At 43.7% G+C, this 25,520-nt stretch overlaps 1 protein-coding gene across 4 annotated transcripts in view; it reads left to right on the forward strand.

Annotated features, from left to right (window-relative positions):
• Nucleotides 1-2,498: 2,498 nt before the first annotated feature.
• eno1a (enolase 1a, (alpha)) overlaps nucleotides 2,499-25,520 on the forward strand; it is a 54,253-nt gene continuing 31,231 nt past the window's right edge. For 3 of the 4 annotated variants that reach the window (XR_005053378.1, XR_005053377.1, XM_036988980.1), the window contains exons 1-8: nucleotides 2,499-2,658; nucleotides 9,207-9,301; nucleotides 18,445-18,540; nucleotides 21,210-21,268; nucleotides 21,766-21,835; nucleotides 22,071-22,204; nucleotides 24,188-24,410; nucleotides 25,286-25,483. Coding sequence is in view for 2 of the 4 variants with exons in the window: in XM_036988980.1 (XP_036844875.1) it covers nucleotides 9,217-9,301; nucleotides 18,445-18,540; nucleotides 21,210-21,268; nucleotides 21,766-21,835; nucleotides 22,071-22,204; nucleotides 24,188-24,410; nucleotides 25,286-25,483 (865 nt within the window). In the remaining 2 variants the exon portion in view is untranslated. Of the gene's footprint in view, nucleotides 2,659-9,206; nucleotides 9,302-18,444; nucleotides 18,541-20,718; nucleotides 20,778-21,209; nucleotides 21,269-21,765; nucleotides 21,836-22,070; nucleotides 22,205-24,187; nucleotides 24,411-25,285; nucleotides 25,484-25,520 lie in introns of all 4 variants that reach the window. The other variant, XM_036988981.1, reaches the window with a different exon arrangement.

The raw sequence follows: 25,520 nt of genomic DNA on the forward strand, positions 1-25,520 counted from the left end.
TTCTCTTTATGACTTGCTATTTTCAATAGCAGAGAGCTGACAGCAGATGGCGCCGTTGTGGCTCTATTGGGCTCAAAGTCACTGCAACAAGCAGTCAGTCGTCAAATCAAATCAAATGTTATTGGTTCACATACATGTGATTAGCAGATGTTATTTGCTGGTGTAGCGAGATTGCTTGTGCTTCTAGCTCCGACAGTGCAGTAATATCTAATATCGAAGTAATATTTAAGAAATTACACAACATATACCCAGCTCGGATGGTTGATGTCCTTGATGATCTTTTTGGCCTTCCTGTGACATCGGGTGCTGTAGGTGTCCTGGAGGGCAGGTAGTTTGACCCCGGTAATGCGTTGGGCAGACCGCACTACCTTCTGGAGAGCCTTGCCGTTTCTGACTGTGCAGTTGCCTTACCAGGAGGTGATACAGCCCAATAGGATACTTTCAATTGTGCATCTGTAAAAGTTTGTGATGGTTTTAGGTGACAAGCCAAATTTCTTTAGCCTCCTGAGGTTTAAGAGGCTCTGTTGTGCCTTCTTCACTGTCTGTGTGGGTGGTCGATTTCAGTTTCTCAGTGATGTGTACGCCGAAGAACTTAAAACTTTCCAACTTCTCCACCTCGGCCCCGTCGATGTAGATAGGGGAGCGCACCCTCTGCTGTTTCCTGAAGTCCACGTTCATCTTCTTTGTTCTGTTGACGTTGAGTGAGAGGTTGTTTTCCAGGCACCACACTCCCAGAGCCCTCACCTCCTCCTTGTAGGCCGTCTCATCATCGTTGGTAATCAAGTCTCCTCATGGAGGAGGGATGCTCATCATACTCTAGAATGGCCCTTTGGTTCAGGTCTGCCTAGCTGCGTGACAGTAGTAGGCTGCATCACAGCACTAGCTCTATCTAAATTAATCTTTATCAATTCCTCGCACCCTCTATCCTCGCCTCGTTCACAAAGCCCATTGGAGAAGAAAATCCTGATGGTCGGGACCTTGGACCTTGTCCTTCAATACAGTTTGAGAAGGAGGCGAAGAGATAGGATGCAAGGAATGCTTTAACATGGCCCCTCCTCTCTAACATGGCCCCAATCTCTTTAACATGGCCCCTCCTCTCTAACATGGCCCTTCCTCTCTAACATGGCCCCAATCTCTTTAAGCCCTTCCTCTCTAACATGGCCCCAATCTCTTTAACACGGCCCCAATCTCTTTAACATGGCCCCTCCTCTCTAACATGGCCCCAATCTCTTTAACATGGCCCCTCTCTAACATGGCCCCAATCTCTTTAACATGGCCCCTCTCTAACACGGCCCCAATCTCTCTAACACGGCCCCAATCTCTTTAACATGGCCCCAATCTCTTTAACATGGCCCTTCCTCTCTAACATGGCCCCTCCTCTCTAACATGGCCCCTGCTCTCTAACATGGCCACTCCTCTCTAACATTCCCTTTCTCTCTAACATAACCCTTCCTCTAACATGGCCCCTCCTCTCTAACATTCTCTTTCTCTCTAACATAACCCTTCCTCTAACATGGCCCCTCCTCTCTAACATGGCCCCTCCTCTCTAACATTCCCTTTCTCTCTAACATAACCCTTCCTCTAACATGGCCCCTCCTCTCTAACATTCCCTTTCTCTCTAACATGGCCCTTCCTCTAACATGGCCCCTCTCATCATTCAAGATGAAACACTGCCAGCAAAACTCCCTCTATTGTACTCCATGCACCAGACAGCAATTCAGTCAGAGTTGGTTTGATTTAGTGTGTAATTCATTTAGCACAAGATTATTCATTCTCCAGGATATTCCTTTTTAGAAATGGAGGGCCAATCTCTAAATTGTTACTATAGGCCTCTTGCTGGATGATAATTGAATTGGTACATCATGCATGGACAAGACCAGAAAATACTTTACATGGGACTTTTTTTTTTCTTAAAGTCAAAGTATAATTAAGAAATGCAGGCTATTCTGGAACATATTCAACAGTGTGACACGTTTATGGGACTTGGGTACACTCATTTGAACTGGATGGCTTTACAAGGTAGAGCCTGGGGTGTAATAAGGAAAGTGGTACTAGATTCAATCATCTGTTACATAATACATTCATAATAAAATCCCATTACATCCGGGATAAATGAGAAATGACATATATCAGGCCTGCACTTCAACCCGGCGAAACAAATGTGCCTCACCTACAGAGTTTGAGACATAAAGACACTGAAACATGAGATGCAAGCTGATGTCGCAGAGGAGACCAGCAGCTGATATTCTGCACGTACTCAATTCTGCGTCAGTTTCCTGCATCGTTTACGTCACCCTTCTCCGTGACCACTCACGTTGGATCAATTCAACAATTTGTAGCCTACTACATTTCTGCTGCATTTAGTTTTTTTTAGGCATGATATCCCTTACGTTTTTTTGGGGGGTGACGCTAAGGTTTAAAAGACCCCAGATCATATTTTTTTTTTTTCTAGGCGAAGTCGTGATTCCGCTGGAGAACGTGCAGTATGTCTCGCACTCTCATATGCCGCGTGAGTCCATCCTAGCCAATCAGATAGCGAGGAGGAAATCACTTCCTGGATTCTGTCCACTTATCAGCACGGTGGACTGTCACGAGCGCCTTCTCTGTCGACCGAACGAGAGAGAACACTACCCTTGCACACGGTTAGGCCTGATAAAGGTAAGCTGGATACATGTATTGTATTTATTATTTTGCGACATTAGTTTACATAGTAATGACTATAATTGCTTATTGTCTCAAATGTTATAAAATATCCGCTAGTTTTAGACAATTTGTCTGATGACATTGTAGATGACATCTGATGACATATCCCCTTCATCATCATCATCATCACCGAAAATGCCGAGTTCTCTCAGTGGTCTATATCTTTGGTCTTTTGTATTTTCATTTTAGAGCTTTCAGTTTTTGGAATGCTATTCATGACATGATGTTGCTTGGCCATGTCTTGAAGCTTGGTAGCTAGTCTATTTTAAACCGTCAGCTGGCGAGATGTTACTCATTTAGATACAGCAGTGTGTGAGTCTGGGGGAGAGGAAAGGGAGTCAAGTTGCAATCACATAGCTAGATAACAGTGTTTCCTAACTACTGAAATACTCTGCCACACCTTTCCGTACCATTTTTATTAGATGAAGACAGTTCACAATTGTTTGCTTGCCATTCACTGGTATGCAGTGTGGCCAAGTTAGTACTAGATGTGGGAGGGTGTAGCTACAGAATGTAGCAATCTGTCGCTGAAACAATGTAGCCAACTGTGGTTATTTTGTGGTTCTTTTTCAGAGATGTTGAGAAATCAATGTTACTATGTTTCTATTTGCACGTCGACAATGGAATAGACATAGTGCACATTTACTAAGATAAATATTGATATTAATAGTTTCATTTACAATCTTTATTGATTTTTATTGAACTTTTATTTAACTGGGCAAGTCAAATTGTTTTCCAATGGCGTCCTACCCCGGCCAGAGTCTGTAGTGACGCCTCTAGCACTGAGATGTGGTGCCTTTAGATCGCTGTGCCGCCTGGTGAGCCCCTCGGGAGCCCCATCTGTTAGAGATATTTTAACTTCCTTGTCATACCCACTCAGAGATAATGAAAAACAGGTCGAGGCAAGAAGCTGAATTTAATCCTGGAATGTCAAGTCTCTTTTGTAATTTCTTTCCATTGTGAGGAAGCCATTTAGGAAGCCTTTATCAGACAAGGCAGACGGACAAAAAACACCACGTGTTATAACTTAATGTGTTATCGCTGTTATTACTACCACAGGGATTATGTTTTGTTTCCTTAAATGTCAGGGGACTTTAGGTGCTGTGTGGTTCCGACTGTAGGCTAAACATTACTGTGAGTGCTATAGAGATCAAGAGTCGTGTCTCTGTGTGTATGCGTCTGTTAATGCGGGCTGACAGTTGCCCCCTCTGCCCTCCCTTTCTGTCATTTTGAACCAGTGGCGAGTTTCCACACGATCTACATTTAAGGACAGAGTATTTTCCATTGGTCCAGAAGGGGTTGGTTGGTGGAGTGTCTGTCTGACAGGCTTTAGTGGTTGAGACTGGAACATGGGGTTCATTCATGCATTTATAACAGTGGAGGGGTAGATGAACTGAAAGTCAAGCCAAATACAGATTTTAAAAAACAAACAGATCTATACGCTATGTTCTGTATTACATAGTCCAGTCACTCGAGTGCAGGGTTCATCAACTCGATTCAGCCGCGGGACGATTTTTCTTGAGCGGATGGTCAGGGGGCCGGAACATAATGACAAATCATTTGTAGACAGTACAATTGACCGCAAGAAGCCCAAACAGATATATTTGATCATTTAAAACCTTGTATACTATCACGTGTCTCTCTATTATGCTTGGAAATACTTGGGAACAACTGTCCAAAAATTAAAATCACTTGGGAGCTGATTTCCAGTTTTTTTTATAGTCTTTTATGTCCAAGAATGAAAATTCTGAAAAAATTGCAGCGGCCAAATAAAACCACATCGCAGGCCAAATTCGTCCCTCTGGCCACTAGGTTGGGGAACTCTGCTCTAGGGGCAACCAGGGCCTTGGCTGTGTTCCAAATGGTGACCCATTCCCCTATATAGGGCACTAGTTTTTATAGAGTTGGCATTTGGGAAGCTAGCTGAATATAGAGCCTCTGTCTGGTCTAAAATCTCTCTTTCCACACACTTGAGACTTGGAATGTGAAGAGATAGCTGGGCTGCTAATAGACCAGAGAAATGCTCAGGACTAGGCTACATCACGGTAAATGTATAAGGTAAGGTAGGTAAGCTCATAAGCCAGGGGTTAAGAAGACAAACCCACTGAGGTACATGTACAGTGCATTTGGGATAGTATTTAGACCCCTTGACTTTAAAAAATAAACAAAGTTTCAGCCTTATTCTAAAATAGATTAAATTGTTGTTTCCCAGGGCCTCCCGGGTGGCGCAGCATCGCAGTGCTAGCTGTGCCACCAGAGACTCTGGGTTCGAGCCCAGGCTCTGTCGCAGCCGGCCGTGACCGGGAGGTCCATGGGTCGAAGCACAATTGGCCTAGCGTTGTCTGGGTTAGGGAGGGCTTGGCCGGTAGGGATATCCCTGTCTCATCACGCACTAGCGACTCCTGTGGCGGGCCGGGCGCAGTGCACGCTGACCAGGTCGCTTTGGGCACAGTGTTTCCTCTGACACATTGGTGCGGCTGGCTTCCGGGTTGGATGCGTGCTGTGTTAAGAAGCAGTACGGCTGGTTGGGTTGTGTATTGGAGGACGCATGACATTCAGCCTTCGTCTCTCCCGAGCCCGTACGGGAGTTGTAGCAATGAGACAAGATAGTAACTACTAAAAACAATTGGATACCATGAAATTGGGGAGGAAAAAAGGAGGCACATTTATTTGTTTTTTTTCCCCCTCATCAATCTACATAATGACAAAGCAAAAACAGGTGTTAATACATTTTTGCAACATAACATTTTTAAAATAAATCAAACTGAAATATTACATTTACATAAGTATTCTGACCCTTTACTCAGTACTTTTGTTGAAGCACCTTTGGCAGCAATTACAGCCTTGAGTCTTCTTGGGTGTGACTCTACAAGCTTGGCACACCTGTATTTGGGGAGTTTCTCCCATTCTTCTCTGTAGGTCCTCTTGGTGATCCAGAGTAGCGGGGCGAAGGTATAGGACGACAGGCAGGTTCAGGGTCGGGGCGGGCAGAATAGTCAGAACCGGGAAACTAGAGAAACAGGAGCAGGGAAACAAAATGCTGGTAGGTTCTACGAACAAAAAACAAACTGGCAACAGACAAACAGAGAACACAGCTATAAAAACACTGGGGATAATGGGGAAGATGGGCAACATCTGGAAGGGGGGTGGAGACTAGCACAAAGACAGGTGAAACAGATCAGGATGTGACAGCAGCAACTTTGTACAGGTATTCTACACACGTGCATCACATGACATTGTCAGCAGCACTTCTTCTGCATTATCTGCACAGGCCTGAATATGGACTGGCTTTCATCAAGCTGTCCTCTCAACAGGAAGCTGGTTTTCATCAAGCTGTCCGCTCAACAGGAAGCTGGTTTTCATCAAGCTGTCCGCTCAACAGGAAGCTTCACTAATCAGTGCCTGTAATCTGGTTCAGGTTATTAATCAACCAACCAGGGTGTTTACAAACACTACAGGAACAACATCATCCACATGTATTGATTACATTTTTACTAATACAGGTTATTAATCAACCTACCAGGGTGTTTACAAACACTACAGGAACAACATCATCCACATGTATTGATTACAGTTTTACTAATACAGGTTATTAATCAACCTACCAGGGTGTTTACAAACACTACAGGAACAACATCATCCACATGTATTGATTACAGTTTTACTAATACAGGTTATTAATCAACCTACCAGGGTGTTTACAAACACTACAGGAACAAGATCATCCACATGTATTGATTACATTTTTACTAATACAGGTTATTAATCAACCTACCAGAGTGTTTACAAACACTACAGGAACAACATCATCCACATGTATTGATTACATTTTTACTAATACCGTAGAACTCTGTTCTGAAGCTGTATCCGTACCCATTGGATGCAGTGATCACAACATAGTGGCTATATACAGGAGAGCCAAAGTTCCAACAGCTGGGCCTAAAATAGTGTATTAGAGATCATACAAAAGATTTAGCTGTGACTCTTATGTGGATGATGTTAAAAAAATATTTGTTAGTCTGGTGTGACTAATGAGGAGCATCCAGAAGCTGCACTTGATGCATTTATGAAATTGCTTCTTCCAATTATTGATAAACATTCACCTGTTAAGAAACGGACTGTTAGAACTGTTAAGGCTCCATGGATTGATGAGGAATTGAAAAACTGTATGGTTGAAAGAGATGGGGCAAAAGGAGGGGCTAAAAAGTCTGGCTGCACATCTGACTGGCGGACTGACTGCAAATTGAGAAATGATGTGACTAATAGAAGAAGAAGAAGAAGAAGAAACTGTATTATGAAGCCAAGATCAAAGATATAAAGAACGACAGAAAAAAAACTTATGGGCAGAAAGACTAATTCAACTCCATCATCCAATCAGATGGCTTAGTCATCACAAAACCATTTGATGTTGCCAATTATTTTAATGATTACTTAATTGGCAAAGTGGGCAAACTTAGGCAGTAAATGTTAACAACAAACAGTGAGCCATCGTATTCATGCATAAAAAAAAAACAAATAATTAAACAAAAGCACTGCAGGATTGAATTTTGTAAAGTTAGTGTGGGAGAGGTGGAAAAAATATTGTTATCAATCAATAATGACAAACCTCCTGGCATTGACAACTTAGATGGAAAGCTACTGAGGATGGTAGGAGTGGCTATAGAGTCAGCTATCTGTCATATCTTTAATCTAAGTCTCGAGAAAAATATTTGTCCTCAGGCCTGGAGGGAAGACAAAGTAAATCCACTACCCAAGAGTGGTAAAATGACCTTTACTGGTTCTAACAGCCAACCTATCAGCTTAGCTCCAGCTCTTAGCAAACTGTTGGGAAAAAATTTGTGTTTTACCTAATACAATGCTATTTCTCTGTAAACAAATTAACAACAGACTTTCAGCATGCTCATAGAGAAGGGTACTCAAAATGTACTGTACTGACACAAATGACTGACGATTGGTTGAAAGAAATTGATAACAAGAAGATTGTGGGAACGGTACTGTTAGATGTCAGTCTTTGACATTATTGACCATAACTTGTTGTTGAAAAAACCTATATGTTATGGCTTTTCAACTTCTGTCATAATGTTGATTCAGAGCTATCTATCTAATAGAGCACAGAGGGTTTTCTTTAATGGAAGCTTCTCTAATGTCAAACATGTAGAGAGTGGTGTACCGCAGGGCAGCTCTCAAGGCCCTCTACTCTTTTCTATTTTTACCAATGACCTGCCACTGGCATTAAACAAAGCATGTGTGTCCATGTATACTGATGATTCACCCATATAATAATCAGCAACCACAGCTAATGAAGTCACTGAAACCCTTAACAAAGAGTTGCAGTTTTGGAATGGGTGGCCAATAATAAACTGGTCCCGAACATCTCTAAAACTAAGAGCATTGTATTTGGTACACATCATTCCCTAAGTTCTAGACCTCAGCTGAATCTGGTAATGAATGGTGTGGCTGATGAACAAGTTGAGGACACTAAATTACGTGGTGTTACCTTAGAGTATAAACTGTCATGGTCAAAACAAATAGATTGAATGGTTGTAAAGATGGGGACAAGACTGTCTGCTTTTTTGACACCACACTCCACAAAGCAAGGAGCAGGCTTGAGTTTTTATCTTATCTTGATTATTGTCCAGTCATATGGTCAGGTACTACACATAAGGTCCTAGTTAAGCTGCAGCTGACCCAGAACAGGGCACCACGTTTTGCTCTTCATTGTAATCAGAGGACTAATATAAATACTTTGCATGCCAGTCTCTCTTGGCTAAGAGTTGAGGAGAGACTGACTGCATCACTTCTAGTTTTTATAAGAAACATTACCCCCCCCATCAATCCTCTGAATCTCCCCCGTACATCCTCCCCCGCTCTCCCCACAACGACCAGAGAACCACACCCCTTCCCCGTGGGACTGAATGGAAAGAAAACATATAGATAAATATATATATACAGTATAACTAGTTTGTATATGTGGGGATTTAGCTGAGATTGTTCTTTACAGAGTCAAGTATATTTATCCAGGCCTCAATTGTTTGTTGACGAGCACCATTCATTTTCACTGTTGATAATTCTGATGTTATAACTTCTAATAGTAACTGTATCCACTGGTTAAATGGGAGAGAGTGAGGTGGCTGCCATCTTAAGTGCTAACATCCTCTTTCTCATTTCCTCTCCAATCTCCACCTTCTTCCTCTCCTCTCTCCACCCTCTTCCTCTCCTCTCTCTCCACCCTCTTCCTCTCCTCTCTCTCCACCCTCTTCCTCTCCTCTCTCTCCACCCTCTTCCTCTCCTCTCTCTCCACCCTCTTCCTCTCCTCTCTCTCCACCCTCTTCATCTCCTCTCTCTCCACCCTCTTTCTCTCCTCTCTCTCCACCCTCTTTCTCTCCTCTCTCTCCACCCTCTTTCTCTCCTCTCTCTCCACCCTCTTTCTCTCCTCTCTCTCCACCCTCTTTCTCTCCTCTCTCCCCACCCTCTTTCTCTCCTCTCTCTTCTCTGCTGTGTAGTTCCAGAACCATGTCGATCCTGAAGATTCATGCTCGTGAGATTTTCGACTCCCGTGGAAACCCCACCGTGGAGGTCGACCTGTACACCAAGAAAGGTAAGAGATAATACTGGAGCAGGGCTGTCTGTAAACTTTGTTCTCTCAAGGGTTTGTGTTCGACTTTGGGTGCATGTCTTGCAGACGCTGCCTTTGCCGAATAATTTTTGTAACTTCTACTTTACATTATTAAGTCATGTGGCGTGAGTGTTGTACACACCACTGTTCTCTCTAATGGGGCAGTTTGAACTGCTTGAGCAACATTGCATGAATGCACATTATCTTGGATATATTTAGCAACACACTACTGTCTGTACTGTGATTTGCAGATTATTTTTGTTTTGTTTAATGGTTTCCTGAATTGATCACTTTAGAGTGATGAATCCATTTTAAAGTGGTGGAACAGTCTGTCAGCTTATAACACCTAGCAGAGCTAATGCATCAAACATGTAATGTCCCTAGCAGGCAGCATTGGTCTGGCTCTGATTTAGTGTTCTGATAAAGTGCTCTGATGAAGTAATCTGATGAAGTACTCTGAAGTACTCTGATGAAGTACTCTGATGAAGAACTCTGATGAAGAACTCTGATGAAGAGCTCTGATGAAGAGCTCTGATTTAGTGCTCTGATGAAGAGCTCTGATGAAGAACTCTGATGAAGAACTCTGATGAAGAGCTCTGATGAAGCACTCTGATAAAGTGCCAACTCACTGTGATGCTGCTCATTGTGTTGTGCAGGGGAGGGCGGAAGTGGAGGAGGAGGAGGAGGATGTCATTGTTTCCTTGGCCCAGTCCTTTAACGTTCATGCTGTTTATACAGTGCATTCAGAAAGTATTCAGACCCCTTGACTTTTTCCACATTTTGTTACGTTACAGACTTATTCTAAAATTGAATAAATTGTTTTTCCCCCTCAACAATCTACACACAATACCCCATAATGACATCACAATACCCCATAATGACATCACAATACCCCATAATGACATCACAATACCCCATAATGACATCACAATACCCCATAATGACAAAGCAAAAACAGATTTTTTGAGATGTTTGCAAAAAGCGATTACAGCCTTGAGTCTTCTTGGGTATGAGGCTACAAGCTTGGCACACCTGTATTTGGGGAGTTTCTCCCATTCCTCTCTGCAGATCCTCTCAAGTTCTGTCAGGTTGGATGGGGAGCATCGCTGCACAGCTATTTTCAGGTCTCTCCAGAGATGTTTGATCGTGTTCAAGTCCGGGCTCTGGATGGGCCACTCAAGGACATTCAGAGACTTGTCCTGAAGCCACTCCTGCGTTGTCTTGGCAGTGTGCTTAGGGTTGAGGTCCTGAGCGCTCTGGAGCAGGTTTTCATCAAGGATCTCTCTGTACTTTGCTCCGTTCATCTTTCCCTCGATCCTGACTAGTCTCCCAGTCTCTGCCGCTGAAAAACATCCCCACAGCATGATACTGCCACCACCATGCTTCACCGTAGGGATGTTGCCAGGTTTCCTCCAGACGTTATGCTTGGCATTCAGGCCAAAGAGTTCAATCTTGGTTTCATCAGACCAGAGAATCTTGTTTCTCATGGTCAGAGTCCTTTAGGTGCCTTTTGACAAACTCCAAGTGGACTGTCATGTGCCTTTTACTGAGGAGTAGCTTCCACTCTACTATAAAGGCCTGATTGGTTGAGTGATTGGTGGAGTGCTGCAGAGATGGTTGTCCTTCAGGAAGGTTCTCCCATCTCCACAGAGGAACTCTGGAGTTCTGTCAGAGGGACCTCCCTGACCAAGGCCCTTCTCCCACTGATTGCTGCCAAAGGTGCATCAACAAAGTACTGAGTAAAGGGTCTGAATACTTATGTAAATATGATATTTTAGCTTTGTCATTATGGGGTATTGTGTGTAGATTGATGAGGACAATTTTTAAATTTTTAATACATTTTAGAATGAGGCTGTTAATGTAGTAACGTTGTAATACTTTGTAAATGTACTGTATCTCCATGAATTTAAAGTATAAAAAATACTTATTAGATCTTGGAATTGGAAGAAGTAACATTCATTCCGGAACATTCCACATTATAAGTGATGGAAAGGTCAACGCCTGCTTTGGTTAACAATAGCTTGTTGTTGACAAGACATGTGCTTATTGGAATAAAGTGGACTGAAATGCATAGGTTCCCATCACAAATATCATTGCAATGTGGAAACAATTATGTTCATAATAGCTCTGCTATGTTAATCAATAGTTTTAATCAATAGTTTTAATCAATAGGTATTTTAGGTATTCCAGCACTTGGCCTGTCTGTTTCTCTGTGTTCTAACATGTTCATTCAAATCAATTGAATTCAAAAATACAACAATTAACAAGACATGACATAACACCAATAGTTTTAACTCCAGGCTAGTCCCTTTCCAAGTGGCAGAGTGAGTTAGCTCCATGGTAAGGTTAGCCTACATCCTAGTCCCTTTCCAAGTGGCAGAGTGAGTTAGCTCCATGGTAAGGTTAGCCTATATCCTAGTCCTTTTCCAAGTGGCAGAGTGAGTTAGCTCCATGGTAAGGTTAGCCTATATCCTAGTCCCTTTCCAAGTGGCAGAGTGAGTTAGCTCCATGGTAAGGTTAGCCTATATCCTAGTCCCTTTCCAAGTGGCAGAGTGAGTTAGCTCCATGGTAAGGATAGCCTATATCCTAGTCCCTGTCCAAGTGGCAGAGTGAGTTAGCTCCATGGTAAGGTTAGCCTATATCCTAGTCCCTTTCCAAGTGGCAGAGTGAGTTAGCTCCATGGTAAGGATAGCCTATATCCTAGTCCCTTTCCAAGTGGCAGAGTGAGTTAGCTCCATGGTAAGGGTAGCCTACTGTACATCCTACAACCTACTAGAGAGAGCTAGCAGATCAGATTGCATTGGTGGAGTGAAAATAGCTACTGTCTGTAATGGTACACTGCTTGGACAGCTCTACTGTGTTACTGTAATGGTTCCTACTGGCAAATGTTGGTCATACTGAGACACATACAGTAGAATTAGTGTTTCCCCTGTAGTCATTTAGCAACAGAACATTTTATTTATTTTATTTTACCTTTATTTAACTAGGCAAGTCAGTTAAGAACAACTTCTTATTTTCAATGACGGCCTAGGAACAGTGGGGTTAACTGCCTGTTCAGGGGCAGAACGACAGATTTGTCTACTTACCCAGAGTCAGATGAATTCATGGATCCCATTTTAATGTCTCTGCGTGCAGTTTGAAGGAAGTTGTTAACTAGCATTAGTGCAATGACTGCTAGCGGTTCCCATATACTTCCAGTCATTGTGCTAATGCTAGTTAGCAATGGCTCGCAAAACAACCTTCCACTTCTTCAAACTGTACACAGAGATATACAAATGGTTCATTTTGACTTGGGGTGGGGGGGGAGTAGAAAAATTGCTTGATTGTCAAAATCTCGCACTAGCCCTTTAAGATCATAGTGACAAGTGTCAACATGTATTTGTAGCACACAGAGTGAAATTTAGAAATGGCAGTGAGTGAGAGGGGGGAGAGGAAAGGAAGTCAAGGTGCAGCTAGATAAGTGTTTTCTCACTACTGAAATACTCTGCCACACCTTTCTGTACCATTTTGATTAGATGAAGACAGTTCACAATTGTTTGCTTGCCATTCACTGGTATGCAGTGTGGCCAAGTTAGTACTAGATGTGGGAGGGTGTAGCTACAGAATGTAGCAATCTGTCGCTGAAACAATGTAGCCAACTGTGGTTATTTTGTGGTTCTCTTTCAGAGATGTTGAGAAATCAATGTTACAATGTTTCTATTTGCACGTCGACAATGGAATAGACATAGTGCACATTTACTAAGATAAATATTGAAATAAATAGCAATCTGTTAAGAGTTAATCATTAAACTAGGGAGTACACACACACACACACACACGGCAAAATACTTCTTATCACACCCAAAGATATAAAATCAGGTGAAGGCAAGAAGCTGAATGAAATCCTGTTACGTCGAGTGTTTTATGACATTCTTCATTGTGAGGAAGTCACTTAGGAGATTATCATCAGGTTCTAATCTGTCACCGCTGGAAAACAGAAAACCCAAACCAGGCTGTTTTCCCAGATGCCACTACTTTAGCACTACTACTACTTTCAGTGTACCCCTGTGATCCCTGGTCAAAAGTAGTGTACTTTGTAGTGAAAAGGGAACCATTTGACACACACAGTACTGTATAGTTGAATTCTATCACTAAACTTCCAACAGTTTAATGGCAGCTATCTTTAAACAATAGTTATAGCTGGTGCTTTCAAAGTTGATTCTATTATATATTATTTGGAAGGTGATGTCATGACCTTTCAGAACCACTTGTAAAAACAACGTTTAAAGTCTATCAGGATTTCCTTTTCTTTTTTAAAGCAATTTATACAGGTAATTATGACATGTATCCTAGAGTTCGAAGGTCAAAGTTCTGTTTTATCTGAACATTCCTGAAAATGTGCTTCATTGATAGCTGTGAACCCAAGCTTTCCAATTATATACTGTATGATTTAAAGGGTATACCTGAGCAATAAGTAACATTCATTTCTGGAACATTCCACATTTATAAGTGATGGACAGGTCAACACCTGTATACTGACATTTTTTTTTTTGTGATAGGGTCAAATCCATGAGGGAATAGTGAATGGGATGGAGGGATGAATGAAAGAGTACTAACACAGAGGAAGCTGCCATTGCTGCGGTGCGATCACACATTTTACAACTAGGGACATAGACCTTCTAGAAATTCACTATGAGACATCATCACCCTGAGTCCAACTCCAGTCCTCCAGTACCCCTAACAGTCCAACTCCAGTCCTCCAGTACCCCCTAACAGTCCAACTCCAGCCCTCTAGTACCCCCAACAGTCCAACTCCAGCCCTCCAGTACCCCCAACAGTCCAACTCCAGCCCTCCAGTACCCCCAACAGTCCAACTCCAGCCCTCCAGTACCCCCAACAGTCCAACTCCAGCCCTCCAGTACCCCCAACAGTCCAACTCCAGCCCTCCAGTACCCCCAACAGTCCAACTCCAGCCCTCCAGTACCCCCAACAGTCCAACTCCAGCCCTCCAGTACCCCCAACAGTCCAACTCCAGCCCTCCAGTACCCCCAACAGTCCAACTCCAGTCCTCCAGTACCCCCAACAGTCCAACTCCAGTCCTCCAGTACCCCCAACAGCACAACTCCAGTCCTCCAGAGTACCCCCCAACAGAACAACTCCAGTCCTCCAGTACCCCCAACAGTCCAACTCCAGTCCTCCAGAGTACCCCCCAACAGTCCAACTCCAGTCCTCCAGTACCCCTAACAGTCCAACTCCAGTCCTCCAGTACCCCCAACAGTCCAACTCCAGTCCTCCAGTACCCCCAACAGTCCAACTCCAGTCCTCCAGTACCCCCAACAATCCAACTCCAGTCCTCCAGTACCCCCAACAGTCCAACTCCAGTCCTCCAGTACCCCCAACAGTCCAACTCCAGTCCTCCAGTACCCCCAACAATCCAACTCCAGTCCTCCAGTACCCCCAACAGTCCAACTCCAGTCCTCCAGTACCCCTAACAGTCCAACTCCAGTCCTCCAGTACCCCCAACAATCCAACTCCAGTCCTCCAGTACCCCCAACAGTCCAACTCCAGTCCTCCAGTACCCCCAACAGTCCAACTCCAGTCCTCCAGTACCCCCAACAGTCCAACTCCAGTCCTCCAGTACCCCCAACAGTCCAACTCCAGTCTTCCAGTACCCCCAACAGCACAACTCCAGTCCTCCAGAGTACCCCCCAACAGAACAACTCCAGTCCTCCAGTACCCCCAACAATCCAACTCCAGTCCTCCAGTACCCCCAACAGTCCAACTCCAGTCCTCCAGTACCCCCAACAGTCCAACTCCAGTCCTCCAGTACCCCCAACAGTCCAACTCCAGCCCTCCAGTACCCCCAACAGTCCAACTCCAGTCCTCCAGTACCCCCAACAGCACAACTCCAGTCCTCCAGAGTACCCCCCAACAGAACAACTCCAGTCCTCCAGTACCCCCAACAATCCAACTCCAGTCCTCCAGTACCCCCAACAGTCCAACTCCAGTCCTCCAGTACCCCCAACAGTCCAACTCCAGTCTTCCAGTACCCCCAACAGTCCAACTCCAGTCTTCCAGTACCCCCAACAGCACAACTCCAGTCCTCCAGAGTACCCCCCAACAGAACAACTCCAGTCCTCCAGTACCCCCAACAATCCAACTCCAGTCCTCCAGTACCCCCAACAGTCCAACTCCAGTCTTCCAGTACCCCCAACAGTCCAACTCCAGTCCTCCAGTACCCCCAACAGCACAACTCCAGTCTTCCAGTACCCCCAACAGCACAACTCCAGTCCTCCAGAGTACCCCCCAACAGAACAACTCCAGTCCTCCAGTACCCCCAACAATCCAACTCCAGTCCTCCAGTACCCCCAACAGTCCAACTCCAGTCCTCCAGTACCCCCAACAGTCCAACTCCAGCCCTCCAGTACCCCCAACAGTCCAACTCCAGTCTTCCAGTACCCCCAACACCACAACTCCAGTCCTCCAGAGTACCCCCCAACAGAACAACTCCAGTCCTCCAGTACCCCCAACAGTCCAACTCCAGTCCTCCAGTACCCCCAACAGTCCAACTCCAGTCCTCCAGTACCCCCAACAGTCCAACTCCAGTCCTCCAGTACCTCTAACAGTCCAACTCCAGTCCTCCAGTACCCCTAACAGTCCAACTCCAGTCCTCCAGTACCCCCAACTGCAGCCCCCAGACAAAAACACCTGATTCAACTTGCTTGATGATTGGTTGACAAGTAGAATCAGGTGTACTTGTCCATGGCCACGGGAAAAAAGAAGAGGTACTATTGGTGGTACTCGAGTGCCTAGATCAGAGTTGGGAAACACTGATATAGGGAACAGGGAATAAGGAATAAGGTACCATTTGGGATACACAAGTCTGCTGCTGTATAAAAATGGTATAGTTGGAGCAGAAAAGGGCCGCCAGATGTAACGTGTCTCTGATATATAACATAAAGGTCTTGAATTACATTCTCCGTTTCGTCTTTTGTCTCCGTTTCTATTCTCAGATCCAGTAGGAATCCTCTGGGGTGAAAGTGACTTTCACATCCTCTGACTGATGGGTTTTCTAACCACAAAAACAAAGCCATATTAGGCTATTAGTCGGGTAGACAAAGGTATCAAACATAATGTAGAGGCTTATGATATAAAAAAAATATACCAATGAGTTCAAAAGTGTAACTTACTGCAGTTTTATTCTCGGGTTGAAGGGTGAATTCAGGCCTGGCTCGCAGTCGGCGTTCCAATTCATCCCAATGGATGTTCGATGGGGTTGAGGTCAGGGCTCTGTGTAGGCCATTCAAGTTCTTCCACGCCGATCTCAACAAACCGTTTCTGTATGCTTTGTGCACGGGGGTATTGTTATGCTGAAACAGGAAAGGGCCTTCCCCAAACTGTTGCCATAAAGTTGAAAGTACAGAATGGTCTAGAATGTCATTGTATGCTGCAGCGTTAAGATTTCCCTTCACTGGAACTAAAGGGCCTAGCCCTAACCATAAAAAACAGCCCCAGATGCAGGTAGTGGGGCAGGTAGTGTTCCCCTGGCATCCGCCCAAACCCAGATTCATCCGTCCGACTGCCAGATGGTGTAGCATGATTCACCTTGCGCGCTAACCAAGGTCGAAATGCAAAATGCAATATGTTGCATGCTTTGTATTGCTGTTTTGATTGAAGTTGACTTGAAAACAAGTCACTAAGACTCAATCAATCTGAATAGGTTTATTTGGATTTAGTGCTAGGCTATATCAAGCATCCCATATCTGATTTCCAGATGACTTTGTCATCCTAAATATAAGGCCTAAATCTCTGTGTGTTTCCTATGAGCAGTTAGAATCAAATGTGCATATCCACTATCTTAATTCACGTGGTTGATTCCAAAATGTCTGACCTTGGTGTGTAGCTGAGGTCGAGACAGCAGTCGCATCCTGGAGACGTGTGTGTGGGTGTGTGTGGTGTGTGTGTTACTAAGTAGAGAGCTTTTCTTCGTTGTTCAAGCCTGTTACATCACATTGATCTGCTTAGCATGTCGACCAGGCAGCGACCCTCCCTCTCTCTTTTCAGGAAACAACATGTGATTAACGTATGAGTGATGGAGTTCTTTCCTGTTGATTTCACTACATAAATACCAAATAGAAAGACATCATATTATAACAAAATATTATTATTTTAATTTATATTGATATTATTGTTATTACTGGATCAGTAATGTAGTCTGGATCAGTAATGTAGTCTGGATCAGTCAATGTGTTAGGAACTGGATCAGTAATGTAGTCTGGATCAGTCAATGTGTTAGGAACTGGATCGGTAATGTAGTCTGGATCAGTAATATAGTCTGGATCAGTAATGTAGTCTAGGCCCATATTTACAAAGCGTCTCAGAATAGGAGTGCCGATCTAGGATCAGGTCCCTCTTATTCATTATGGTTTAAAATACAAAACTGATCCTAGGTCAGCACTATTACTCTGCAACACTTTGTGAATATCGGACCTGGTTTCAAATCGGTTTGTGGATATCGGACCTGGTTTCAGATCAGTTTGTGGATACCAGAACTGGTTTCAGATCAGTTTGTGGATACCAGAACTGGTTTCAGATCAGTTTGTGGATACCGGACCTGGTTTCAGATCAGTTTGTGGATACCGGACCTGGTTTCAGATCAGTTTGTGGATACCGGACCTGGTTTCAGATCAGTTTGTGGATACCGGACCTGGTTTCAGATCAGTTTGTGAATACCAGACCTGGTTTCAAATCAGTTTGTGAATACCGGACCTGATTTGGTATTGGTGCAGCTACTCTTCCTGGGGTCCACAGAAAACATGAAACATAATACAGAAATACAAAACATCAATAGACAAGAACAGGTCGAGGACAGAACTACATAGTTTGTGCTTTTCTGACACGTTTCACTTCTGTCTTCTTCAGGTTTCATCCTACAGTATGTAATGTAATGTAATTAGAGATTAAATAGACTCATTAACATCCTATCTTCTGTGTTATCCAGGTTTCATCCTACAGTATGTATTGTAAATAGAGATGAAATAGACTCATTAACATCCTATCTTCTGTCTTCAGGTTTCATCCTACAGTATGTAATGTAAATAGAGATGAAATGGACTTATTAACACCCTATCTTCTGTCTTCTCCAGGTCTGTTCAGGGCCGCTGTCCCCAGTGGTGCCTCTACTGGTATCTATGAAGCTCTGGAGCTCCGTGACAACGATAAGACGCGCTACCTGGGCAAAGGTACGCACAACTCCCTCTTCTGATTGGACTAGCTAGTAACACTCCCTGTTCTGATTGGACTAGCTAGTAACACTCCCTGTTCTGATTGGACTAGCTAGTAACACTCCCTGTTCTGATTGGACTAGCTAGTTTACTTGTCATTTACAGTGCATAGCGAAGGTCACACCCCTTGCACAGTCTTCACATTTTACTGCCTTAAAATTACAACAATTGATCTACAGTGCATTTGGAAAGTATTCAGACCCCTTGACTTTTTCCACATTTTGTTACGTTAAAACCTTATGAATAGGTTTTTTCTCTCTCTCTCTCTCGTCAATCTACCCAAATGCCAAAGCAAAAACACTTTTTTAGACATTTTTGCAAATGAATAAAAATAATAAACATATATATCAAATGTACATAAGAATTCAGAGTTTTTACTCAGTACATCGTTGATGCACATTTGGCAGCGATTACAGCCTAGAGTCTTGGGTATGACGATACAAGCTTGGCACACCTGTATTTGGGGAGTTTCACCCATTCTTCTTTGCAGATCCTCTCAAGCTCTGTCAGGTTGGAATGGGGAGCGTCACTACACCGCTATTTTCAGGTCTCTCCAGAGATGTTCGATCGGGTTCAAGTCCAGGCTCTGGCTGGGTCACTCAAGGACATTCAGAGACTTGTCCCGAAGCCACTTCTGCTTTATCTTGGCTGTGTGCTTAGAGTCTTTGTCCTGTTGGAAGGTGAACCTTCGTCCCCAGTCTGAGGTCCTGAGCGCTCTGGAGCAGGTTTTCATCAAGGATCTCTGTACTTTGCTCCATTCATCTTTCCCCTTATCCTGACTAGTCTCCCAGTCCCTGAAAAACATCCCCACAGCATGATGCTGCTACCACCATGCTTCACTGTAGGGATGGTGCCAGGTTTCCTCCACACGTGACAATTGGCATTCAGGCCACAGAGTTCAATCTTGGTTTCATCAGACCAGATAATCTAGTTTCTCATGGTCAGAGTCTTTAGGTGCCTTTTGGCAAACTCCAAGTGCTCTGTCATGTGCCTTATACTGAGGAGTGGCTTCCGTCTGGCAACTCTACCATAAAGGCCTGATGGGTGGAGTGCTGCAGAGATGGTTGTCCTTCTGGAAGGTTCTCCCATCTCCACAGAGGAACTCTGGAGTTCTGTCAGAGTGACCATCGGGTTCTTGGTCACCTGCCTGACCAAGGCCCTTCTACCCCAATTGCTCAGTTTAGCCAGGCGGCCAGCTCTAGGAAGAGTCTTGGTGTTTCCAACCACCATTCTTCCATTTAAGCATGATGGAGGCCACTGTGTTCTTGGGGATCTTCAATGCTGCAGACATTTTTTGGTACCCTTCCCCAGATCTGTGCCTCCGGACAATCCTACAGACAATTCATTTTACCTCATGGCTTAGTTTTTTGCTCAGACAACTGTGGGACCTTATATAGACAGGTGTGTGCCTTTCCAAATCATGTCCAATCAATTGAATTTACCACAGGTGGACTCCAATCAAGTTGTAGAAAAATTTAAAGAATAATTATCAGCTTAATTTCAAGTCTCATAGCAAAGGGTCTGAATATTTATGTAAATAAGGTATTTCTGCTTTTTTTTTATAAAGTTGCAAAAAAATTCTAAAAACCTGTTTTCGCTTTGTCATTATGGGGTATAAGAGTTGTACAAAGTTGGTTGAATCTTATTCAAAATGGTTTACAGCTGTAATAGCTGCCAAATGACATACGCAATCAAGACATGTTATTTTTGTATTAATTCGGAAATGTTTCTATTACTTTCTTTCATTTTTAAATGTGTTCCCATTTTAGATAGCATTTTGAGGCAGTAAAATGTGTAAACTTTCACCAGGCTATAGGCACTGTATTTATAAGTGGACTTTAGAAACACACTAGTCTTAGAATGTATTGTTGACATAGCTAGTTTCCAATGTTTGCTTCCATTTCCAATGTCCATGTACTCTAGCCTGGTCCTAGATCTCACTGTGCTGCATGGCCAGCTCGTGTGGTTGCCATGGTAATAACCATAGGAGTTGGCAAGACAGCACAGACACATCTGGGACCAGGCTAGTACACAGCTCACTCTATTATACATTTTTTCCATTACATGTTTTCTATCTTTTCCTTTGTTCTTCATCATTCTTTTCTCTGACACTTCATCCTTCTCTCCTCCTGTCAGGGGTGAAAAGGGCTGTTAAACATATTAATGAGTTCTTGGCCCCAGCTCTGTGTAACCAGGTAAATGCACAGTGTGGTGGAGCAACAGGAGTAAGACGGAGATAACACTGAATATGAACTGGTTGATGAAAGCATGACTTTCAAGTGGGTTTGCCATGATTTGACAAGTAACTAACCTCTGTGGCAGGCATTCACAGACGATCACAGATTTTCTAAATCGTTATTACGGCCATAAAAATATAATGACTAGAAGGGACATTCCTCCAAGTCAAAGTTCCGTGACGGGTGGACCGACCGGCGGCCGTGATTACCCCATGATCCCAATAGTAGATCATTCCACTTGACCTTTGTTTAACCAGCCTAGTTGCTGCCACCACAGCAGATAATATTAGCGAGATCTAAGGCTTGCTCTGTGATCGTCTAGTAATGCCTGCTGCTCTTGCATGGTCTACTTCTCCCTGGGTCGTGACGCTTTGCTTGTCCCCTCTGCAGGTGTCTCAAAAGCCGTTGATCATATCAATAAAACTATTGCACCTGCGCTTGTACGGCAGGTAGGAACATTCACTGTTTGACTAACATTGACAACGTTGTGCTGGTGTCGAGTCAGTGTTGCATAGAGTGTACAGTATGGCATAGAGCAGCTAAGAACAATCCTGAGTACAATGAAGTCAGAGGGTAAGAGAAGACACGTCACTTCAAGTTCCGTTTATGAGTTCTTTTTTTTACCCCATGGAGTTTGCTAGATACAATATATCCTCTTGGTCTGTTGAATTTCTCTGTAAGATGTTATTATTATATGTATTCAACACTGTACTCACCTCAGTGACCAGAGCTACAGAGGTCTCAGGTAACCTGGCTAGTAGCACCTCAAGATGCTGTGTGTGTAGTGTGTACTAGTGAACCTAAACATCCTTGAAGACAGGTGTTTTGAGCTAACCTGTTTGAACTTTGAACTAACCTTTTTTGTTTGTTTGTTGTCAGTTCCGTCCATCTCTAATGACTGGTGTGTTGTTTCTGTGTCTGTCTGTCTGTCTGTCCTGTTGTTCAGAACGTCAACGTCCTGGAGCAGGAAAAGGTTGACAAGCTGATGTTGGACATGGATGGCACAGAGAACAAGTGTAGGTTACTTCCTTTTGGTTGGTATATGGAATTTTAGCATAGAGTTGAGTGCATTCCAGTGTACGAGGCTTCAATGCAAATACAGGCATGTCATGTTACCTTCCTTAGTCCCTATGCAAGCAATAAGAACAGCAGTCTACTTGAATACAGCCCAAATCAACAATTTAGGAAAATTAGAAAAAAGGCAGAAATTGTTTGCTATATGGGCTCTTCGCTTTCTGTTCCCCCCCTCAGCTAAGTTTGGTGCCAACGCCATCCTGGGCGTGTCCCTGGCTGTGTGCAAGGCCGGTGCTGCTGAGAAAGGTGTCCCCCTTTACCGTCACATCGCTGACCTCGCTGGCAACCCCAATGTCATCCTTCCCGTCCCTGTAAGTTTATCGTCATCCTACCAGTCCCCATTTAAGTTTATCGTCATCCTACCAGTCCCCATTAAGTTTATCGTCATCCTTCCAGTCCCCATTAAGTTTATCGTCATCCTACTAGTCCCCATTAAGTTTATCGTCATCCTACTAGTCCCCATTAAGTTTATCGTCATCCTACCAGTCCCCATTAAGTTTATCGTCATCCTACCAGTCCCCATTAAGTTTATCGTCATCCTACCAGTCCCCATTAAGTTTATCGTCATCCTACCAGTCCCATTTAAGTCTGTGTTTACTAATGTGTGAGTCATCTTTATGTGACCTTGCATCAAGACTGTGTTGTCCTGCTGAGCTAAAGCTGACTTACAGTTGAAGTCGGAGGTTTACATACACTTAGGTTCATTGAAACTCGTTTTTCAACCCCTCCACAAATATCTTGTTAACAAACTATAGTTTTGGCAAGTCGGTTAGGACATCTACTTTGTGCATGACACGTCATTTTTCCAACAATTGTTGACATCATGAGAAAATCAAAAGAAATCAGCCACAACCTCAGAAAATAATTGTATACCTCCACCAGTCTAGTTCATCTTTGGGAGCAATTTCCAAACGCCTGAAGGTACCACGTTCATCTGTACAAACAATAGTACGCAAGTATAAACACCATGGGACCACGCAGCCATCATACCGCTCAGGAAGGAGACGCGTTCTGTCTCCTAGAGATGAACGTACTTTGGTGCGAAAAGTGCAAATCAATCCCAGAACAACAGCAAAGGACCTTGTGAAGATGCTGAAGGAAACAGGTACAAAAGTATCTATATCCACAGTAAAACGAGTCCGATATCGACATAACCTGAAAGGCCACTCAGCAAGGAAACTACGGTTTGCAACTGCACATGGGGACAAAGGTCATACTTTTTGGAGAAATGTCCTCTGGTCTGATGAAACAAAAATATAACTGTTTGGCCATAATGACCATCGTTATGTTTGGAGGAAAAGGGGGAGGCTTGCAAGCCGAAGAACACCATCCCAACAGTGACGCACGGGGGTGGCAGCATCATGTTGTGGGGGTGCTTTGCTGCAGGAGGGACTGGTGCACTTCACAAAATAGATGGCAGCATGAGGTAGGAAAATTATGTGGATATATTGAAGCAACATCTCAAGACATCAGTCAGGAAGTTAAAGCTTGGTCGCAAATGGGTCTTCCAAATGGACAATGACCCCAAGTATACTTCCAACGTTGTGGTGAAATGGCTTAAGGACAACAAAGTCAAGGTATTGAAGTGGCCATCACAAAGCACTGACCTCAATACTATAGAAAATGTGTGGGCAGAACTGAAAAAGCGTGTGTGAGCAAGGAGGCTGACAAACCTGACTCAGTTACACCAGCTCAGTCAGGATGAATGGGCCAAAATTCACCCAACTTATTGTGGGAAGGTTGTGGAAGGCTACCCGAAACATTTGACTCCAAGTTAAACAATTTAAAGGTAATGCTACCAAATACTAAATTGAGTGTATGTAAACTTCTGACCCACTGGGAATGTGATGAAAGAAATAAAAGCTGAAATAAATCATTCTCTCTACTATTATTCTGACATTTCACATTCTTCAAATAAAGTGGTGGTCCTAACTGATCTAAGACAGGGAATCTTTACTTGGATTAAATGTCAGGAATTGTGAAAAACTGAGTTTAAATGTATTTGGCTATGCTGTATGTAAACTTCCGACTTCAACTGTGAGTTAGCTCCCCCAGCTAATGCTTAGGCTTTAGCTCAGCTGGATAATACAGTCTAGTGTTGCTGTGGTTCACTGAGCTGCTACGTCTTACCTCTGATATGTTGGTCTAAAGGTGAAACCCGTCTCGTCTCTCAGGCTCTCCTCCGTTACAATGTCCACATTGCTTTGCTCTCTCTTCAGTCATCTTTGAACACTTTTTTTTCATTTGGTTTGATATGAAACTTCAGTTTGATTTGTCTGTTGTCTCTGTCCAAGGCCTTCAACGTGATCAACGGAGGTTCCCACGCAGGCAACAAGCTGGCCATGCAGGAGTTCATGATCCTCCCTGTAGGAGCCAGCACCTTCAAGGAGGCCATGAGGATCGGAGCCGAGGTCTACCACAACCTGAAGAACGTCATCAAGAAGAAGTACGGCCAGGACGCCACTAACGTGGGAGACGAGGGAGGCTTCGCCCCCAACATCCTGGAGAACAAGGAAGGTGAGAGCCGATGAGCGTCAGTCAGTTAATCAATCAATCCATTAATCAGTCAGGTGTATAGCCCTTTTTCTCCAGCAACAGTTGTCACATGTCCAGCAGTATAGCACCACTGCAGCGTCACTTCAGTGGAATAATGAGTTGTGATGCTGTTTCCTGACACTTCTGTACCTGAGCTGGGAGGGAATGTCCTAGAACCCTCTAGTACTTCACCTAAGACTCCTTCACCCCTCCATCTTCCCCTCCCGTACAGTTTACATCACCGTGATGTTTGTGTGGCTCTTTCTATTCATTTGCCCAGGAATGCTACTCCGGAGGCGACAGATGAAGGCCTCAATCCAACACTGAATAATGTACAGACCAGTGTAGCTCTGTTTGACTCGGTGTAGCTCAGTATATTTCAATCAGCACATGTGAGTGGAGTTGAGCGGTTGGAAATCCCGCTCCTCGCTCATGGTGTGGTGCGTTTTCCTCCATGTCTTTCCTAACGCTCTGCTAAAAAATAAAAAATAAAACGTTTCCACACTCACAGAAAAATCTTTACTTTCGCTCCAAATTCGCTCCATTCATTAAAAAGCACAATTTAAACAGCACCCATCTATTTTTGTGACTAACTGGACCTACCAATTGGTTTTTAAGTATTGAAACCAAACCATTTGAATGAAAAGTATTTGAATACATATGAAAAGGTGAATTTAAGAAGCGAACATCATTTCAAATAGGTTACATGTCATATTAAACAGCATATAAACACTCTATATAGGTCAGGAGCCAGACAGGGAGCCTAAGAATGAATTAATAAATGTATATAAAGCCAACCAAATCTCATTATTCATCGTGAGGGAATCTTAACTCTAATGTATCTATGTTCCTCTCAGCTCTGGAGCTGCTGAAGGAAGCCATTGGCAAAGCCGGCTACACCGACAAGATCGTGATCGGCATGGACGTGGCCGCCTCCGAGTTCTACAAGGACGGGAAATACGACCTGGACTTCAAGTCACCTGACGACTCCAGCCGTTACATCACCCCAGACCAGCTGGGAGACCTCTACAAGAGCTTCGTCAAGGATTACCCAGGTTGGTGTCGATGCATCCCAACTGCCACCCTATTCCC

The sequence above is a fragment of the Oncorhynchus mykiss genome, chromosome 9, assembly GCF_013265735.2.
Source record: "Oncorhynchus mykiss isolate Arlee chromosome 9, USDA_OmykA_1.1, whole genome shotgun sequence".
Classification (NCBI taxonomy): Eukaryota; Metazoa; Chordata; class Actinopteri; order Salmoniformes; family Salmonidae; genus Oncorhynchus; species Oncorhynchus mykiss.